Genomic DNA, 6,781 nt, shown 5'->3' with positions numbered 1-6,781 from the left:
ATGTTATCTAGAAATATAATTTTTCAATATAAATATTTGGAAGTATATATTCTGTATATGTTTATATATACATCTGTGTATCTATATCTATATCTATATCTATATATATGAGTATACTTATATTAAAAAAAAAAAAAAAACACTACCATCAAGTAGATTCTGACTCATAGCAACCCTCATTGGGTTTCCAAGACTGTAAATCTTTACAGAAGTAGATTGCCCTGTGTTCCATCCACAGAGTAGCTGGAGTAGCTGGTGTGTTTAATCTGCCAACCTCTGGTTAGGAGTCAAAATGCCTTAGACACTGCACCACCAGGGCTCCTTATATTTCTGTATACTTCTGCATATATGTGTATATTTGGAGCTCTGGTGGCATAGTGCCTAAAGCATTTGACTGCTAACCAGAAGGTTGGCAGTTCACAACCACCAGCCACTCTATGGAAGGAAGATGAGGCAATCAACTTCCATAAAGATTCAGCACCTCAGAAACCCAAAAGGGATGGCTATGAAATGGAATCGACTCCATAGCAGTGAGCTTGGTTATTTTGGTATATATATATATACACACACACACACACACACACATACATATTTATCTATGTATATACATATTGATAGTCTTAAAAAATACTTGACAGTATCCCTACCAAATAAGGAGCATACAAGAAATGATAGCTGTTAATACTTCATTCAAAAATTCTAGAAGAGTGTATAACAAGGCAATTACAGTTTATATTTACTAGCTCCTGGGTTTTTACAGACATTGTCTTATGGAATAGCTGAAAGTAGCAGCATACACACACACACACACACACACACATACATTTAACATCATTTCTAAGTAACTAGATAAACTTAGAGATTTTCAAAGTAGAAAGATTAGTGAATAACCAATAAGCAATAACCACTGTTAACATTTGCATAGTGTAACACTTTGGTTTCCATAGAAACAGTATGCTTCACAAACATCCCCACCCAACAGTGTCCCTCATGATAAAATTTGCCTTTGAAGATGTAACCTCTAAAACTTTCACTATTAAGAAATAACTCCCTATACCTTTCCCATAGCCATCATTGCTTTAAAAGTTGTGCTTAAAACTGAATTTATAAATTTAAAACATTTTCACTATATTTTTTATAAAATAATAAAAATGTATTGGTGGCCAAAGACTTTTGAGGTGGACAACAAGACAGAAATCATTTGGAAAAAACTTTAGATCTGAATTTATTGAAACATTTACAATTCTTTTGTAAAATATTTGACAAAAATAAAATTAAAAGACAAAGACCAAACTATTTGTGAACTTCCTTAAAAAAGGATACCTTATTTAGTATTAAAATGTCTTTGTAAATAAATAAGATGGAGGATCCCATAAAAAATTATCAAAGGACATGGATAAGCAACTGAGGAAGAAAATAATACAAATGGCTAATTCATTAAAGACTAAATGGCCCACCCCATTAATAATCATTAAATGCATTGAAATACAAATCAGAAACATTTTCACGTAGCAAATAAAGATGAAAAGTGTGGCACACTGTCTCGGCTAGAGAGGGAGATGTGAAGAATACATATTCTCATACATCAGTTTAGTGAGATAAGTTTTGGTTTAAAGAATTGAAAGTTTTAGGGTATACTTAGAATGACATATCTAAAAAAAATGATTATGCATAACCAAAAACTTTTTGCTAAAGGTATGGTTATTATATAATAGGGAAATCTGAAAATATTTATAATAAAATCTGAAAAATACATTTTTAAAAGCTGACATAAACTTACTCTATTGGACAAAAAAAAATATTTATAATTGTTGATTGGTAGGTTATGAAACAATATGTATTGTTTGTATAGCGATATATGTATCTCCTTTAATTAGAACATGGGCTCTAGTTGAATTGTGATTAAAGCATTTGGCTGGTGATCTGAAAGTTCAGCAGTTCAAATACAACAACCGCTTGGGGAAAAGATGAGTCAATCTATTTCTATAAAGATTTACAGCTTTGGAAACACTATAGGGTGGTACTACAGGTCGTTTTGGGTTTCCATGAGTCAGAATGGGCTCCGTAGCAGTGAGTTTTGGTTTTCTTGGTTGAAGTAAAACACTCAGGGATAGTAAGTATATACCTTATAATTCTTATATATGTAGTTATTATCCTACATATATATATATTATCTAAAAATTGTATTTTTAGAAGTGGGAGCTCTGGTGGCGTACAACCTAAGGCATTTGACTGCTAACCAGCAGGCCAGCGGTTCAAACCCACCAGCCACTCCTCAGAAGGAAGATTGGGCAATCTACTTCCGTAGAGATACGGTCTCAGAAACCCAAGGAGGCATCACTATGAGTCGGATCTGACTGGAGGGCAGTGAGTTTAGTTTTGGTTTTTCTTATCCTTATGTATTCTAATTAAAGAACATTTTAAATCTTATCATTCTACTTATTTGTTTTTTGTATTGCTTTTTTATTTTTTATTTTATTTAAACTCTTTATTGTGACTCTGTGAAAGTTTACAAAGCAAAATGGTTTTCCACTGTTATCAGTAAAACAGGCCTTTTAAAGGTTTTCATTGTATCTATATACTGTTACAAGAGTAAAAAGAGACCTCTTTGTAGGTGATTTTAGAAAAAGTTTCAGATTCCTATAACACCTTTCTTTAATCTCAAGTAAGGAAACAAATTTATGAACAGTTAAGAAAGTTCACTTTGTCTGACTGTGGCTCTGTCTGGAGAAAGGGGAATGATGACCTTGGAGTTGGAAAATGGAACAGAGAAAAGGGGAGAAATTAACTGACTTGTTGAACAGGGAAAGTCGAGACAGAAGGAGCTAGACATACACTTTACCATCTTGATTATTTTGCCCAAGGTGGGAAAGCATCTTTGTTTTGTTTTAGTTGCTGTCGAGTCAATTTCCACTCACAAAGACCCCATGTGTGCAGAATAGAACTGCTCTATAAGGTTTTCAAGGTTGTGACCTTTTGGAAGCAGATTGCCAGGCTTGTATGTGGAACCTCTGGGTGTGTTCAGTCTGCCATCCTTTGAGCTAATAGTCAAGCACTTAACCATTGTACCACCCAGGGAACCTAGGGAAAGCCCCACAGGGAATTCCTGTCTTCTCTTTGAGAAACACAGTGCTACATGCAATGACTTCCTTTCTCCTGAGTCAGGCTATTTTGACATTTCTCTCCAGAAAATGAGTCACTTCCATTTCTTGATCAGTAGAATCCAAAGTAGGGGCATATATATTCCAGCAGATGCGTTGCTGGAATGTGAGAAAAATATAAGTAGTTCTCTTGCAATTTATGAAATCTTCTGTCTTAAATTTCAGTTACTTTTAATATTTAATGTAGTATTTTAGTGTTACAGTATGTTGTTATAGTAGTAGTATATGGTTATAATTTACAGGTAAATGAATGTATCTGGCCATTGTCTTTCTGATGTTAGAGGAATGCAGTTGAAAAATAAAAAAATGGGGACCCTATTTCCAAAGAAAAACCCTATGTTGTTGCATTCAGGTATAATTTTTCTGGCATTTTGTTTACTTTCTACATGATGACTTTAGTAATTTAATTTTCTTACTATCTTAAAACTTGAAAATTTACCGAACAGACCATTTTTATTACTCAGACAAAAAGAAAGAAAGAAAGAAAGAAAAACAACCTAAGAATCTTAAGAAACAATTTTTCTAGAGTTCTCTCTAAAGTACACAGAGATAATTAGCCTGTAAAATAAAGGCACTTCTCTCTTAGCAGATATGAAACTAAAACTGCATTTAGTTCTACAAGTATTACTGAACACAATCTATGAACAATGTGCCCTGAAGAAAAAAAAAAAGGACAAATTATGGTTCTTTTCCTTCAGAAATATAAAATGCATTTATGTAAGTTATAGATAAGAAATCTTGATTATATTAGCAATTTTTTTTGTACTTCATACTGAAGATCACATATGAAATTCAATTAAATTTTGAGTCACTGGGTGTAGAAGGGCTATCATGACTTTACAAATAGTCTAAATTAAGAACTCTGCAATAAAAACATAACATTATGATATTAATTGTGGTATTAAATCAAATAGTTACATACTTAATGTAAAATCAAAGTGCTTGAAAGATCTTGTTCTATTAAGTAGAATTTTTGTCTACCATATTAGTTTGTGCACAGAAATAGTTTCATCTTAGGTGGACAAAAGGCATAGTATCTAATATCTATTAAACTTGTAATATTGGCCAGGTACTATTCTGAATATTTTAACTTTTATAACTCTTAATTCTTTCAATAATGCTATAGGCATATATCATTATTTCCCCAATTGACAGATGAAAAAAATGAACCCTGGAGAGCTTGATGAACTTCTCCTTGGTTACACTGCTAGGAATTATGAGAAGATTTGAAACCTTGATATCCACTTGACTCCAGAGCATTACTGTCCTATTTCTTAGGATTTGAGAAGGTGGAGGTGAGGTATAAAAATTGTATTTTAGAATATACATGCATGCTGGGATGCAGAGATAAAAGGCAAGCATATACTCACTGCAAATAAAAGTTAGCAGATAATGTGCATTTGCACACTTGTGAGGATCTAAAGGAGTGCTAGTGGAGCAGTGAGTAAGCACTCAGCTGCTAATTGAAAGGTAAGTCGTTCAAACCCACCAGTAACTCCACAGGAGAAAAGACCCGGCAATATGCTCCTGTAAAGATTGCAGTCTAGGAAACCCTATGGAGCAGTTCTACTCCATTCTTTGGGGCCACTAAGTCAGAATATACTTAACGGCACACAACAACATGAAGATCTAAAATACATAAGCATATTGCCTGAGAGTTGATGCCAGGCTTGACCTCGCTTGTTTACTTCCACAATCCTTTGATACTATTTTCATTTCACTTTGCAGGAAATTTTTTTCCTCTGATTTCAGAAACTTGAAGTCATGGACCAAGGAAATAACTCAAGAGTGACTGAATTTGTGTTATACAGTCTTTCAGGTCCTCAAGAACTACAACTTTTCTATTTTACATTTTTCACACTTTTCTATTTATCCACCTTGCTGGGAAACTTCCTCATTGTGCTCACAGTGCTCTCTGAACCTGCTCTCCACACCCCCATGTACTTCCTGCTCAGCAATCTCTCCTTCATTGATTTGTGTCTCTCCACTTTTGCCACTCCCAAAATGATGGTTGACTTCCTCATGGAGCATAAGATCATCTCCTTTGAAGGTTGCATGGCTCAGATATTCTTTCAGCACGCTTTTGGTGGTGCTGAAATGATGCTCCTTGTGGCCATGGCATATGACAGGTATGTAGCCATATGTCGACCCCTGCAATATGCAGTCATCATGAGTGTACACAAGTGCATAGGCCTTGTGGTGGGCTCCTGGCTCATTGGCATCCTGCACTCAGTAAGCCAGATGGTCTTCACAGTAAATCTTCCCTTCTGTGGTCCAAATAAAGTTGATAGCTTTTTCTGTGACCTTCTCTTGGTTATTAAACTTGCCTGCACTGATACCTATATGCTTGAGATACTGATGCTTACAGACAGTGGACTATTGGCTATGGTCTCCTTTGTGCTTTTGCTCATCTCCTACACAGTCATCTTGGTCACTGTGCGACGTCGATCGTCAGCAGGCCTGGCCAAGGCCCGGGCCACCCTGACTGCCCATTTCACTGTGGTGACCCTCTTCTTTGGGCCCTGTATCTTCATCTATGCCTGGCCTTTCAACAACTTCCCAGTGGATAAGGTTTTCTCTATATTATATACTGTTTTCACCCCTCTCTTAAACCCTTTGATCTACACATTAAGAAATAAGGAGGTAATAATGGCCATGCAGAAACTGAGGAGGCAAAAGGTAAGGTCCTAGCAGTTTCTTGCCTTTCCCTTATGATAATGACAGCCATAATAAGGTCACCCACTTATATATTTTGTTATTCAAGCTATTTGTACTTGAACTAAGAAGTTAAATATATTATAATAATTCCTTGAATATATGGTAATATTTCTTGCAATATATTACCCTCCTTATAAACTATCCCAAACTAAGAACTAAATAGGCATAACTTTGGTGCACCCATTAACTGAATTCAGAATCCAAATAGATTCATGTACTTAACCATGTAAATTAAGTGTATTTAAGCATGCTACAAATAACAAAACCTAGGCCCATAATTAATGCTTTTTTGTCCTAGTGTATTAAATTGAAGTTCAGAATTGCAATTCAAAATTAGTGGTTTAATTACTGCACACAAAATTAGATATCCCTATGTGTAAATATAAGTTATTTTCAACATGTCTTGCTACATACATGCTGCTGTTCTATGTATTCTGTTACTGGTTTCCAGGTTGTGACACTGAATCTGTACCACACGTGATATTTAAGGTTATATGGGAACTTGGCTGTGTCATAATTCTCAGTGGTTTAGCTATTGTGATGTAATCATTCCCCTAAAGGAGATCTGACAAAATTATTTGTCTGCGTGATGAGGTCTGCTATGAACAGCCAGTCAGTATACAGGGAGTTTTCCAAGGGGTATGTGATATTTGGGGTTGTGTGTCTACTTGGCTGGACTACAATTCTGAGTGGTTTAAGCAATTGTGATGTGGTTATTCCCATGATGAGATTGGATGTATATATTCTGAGCACTCAATCCTTTGAAAGGGAGTTTCCATAGGCCTGCTTCCAATGTATTTATGGACTTCTGGGAAAATGAGAGAATTTTCCATGGATCTGGATCCTGTTTGCTGCCTTCAACTGTCCTTGAGTGAACAATCCACCATTCTGCTTGGTGATCT

At 35.3% G+C, this 6,781-nt stretch overlaps 1 protein-coding gene across 1 annotated transcript; it reads left to right on the top strand.

The window, feature by feature from the left end:
- Positions 1 to 4,827: 4,827 nt before the first annotated feature.
- LOC103212220 (olfactory receptor 4K3-like) lies at positions 4,828 to 5,852 on the top strand. The gene is made up of 2 exons (XM_007958223.2): positions 4,828 to 4,839; positions 4,914 to 5,852. The coding sequence occupies exon 2, from the start codon at positions 4,926 to 4,928 to the stop codon at positions 5,850 to 5,852; it is 927 nt and encodes a 308-aa protein (XP_007956414.1). The 5' UTR covers positions 4,828 to 4,839; positions 4,914 to 4,925.
- Positions 5,853 to 6,781: the final 929 nt, after the last annotated feature.

Source organism: Orycteropus afer, unplaced genomic scaffold (genome assembly GCF_000298275.1).
Source record: "Orycteropus afer afer isolate SDZICR_OR568_19922 unplaced genomic scaffold, OryAfe1.0 scaffold00883, whole genome shotgun sequence".
In the NCBI taxonomy this organism is placed as follows: domain Eukaryota; kingdom Metazoa; phylum Chordata; class Mammalia; order Tubulidentata; family Orycteropodidae; genus Orycteropus; species Orycteropus afer.
This window is presented reverse-complemented; position numbering and strand designations above follow the sequence as displayed.

What these genes read in the sequence shown, in the direction of transcription:
- LOC103212220 (XM_007958223.2), top strand. Translation starts at nt 4,926, where the DNA reads ATGGACCAAGGAAATAACTCAAGAGTGACTGAATTTGTGTTATACAGT.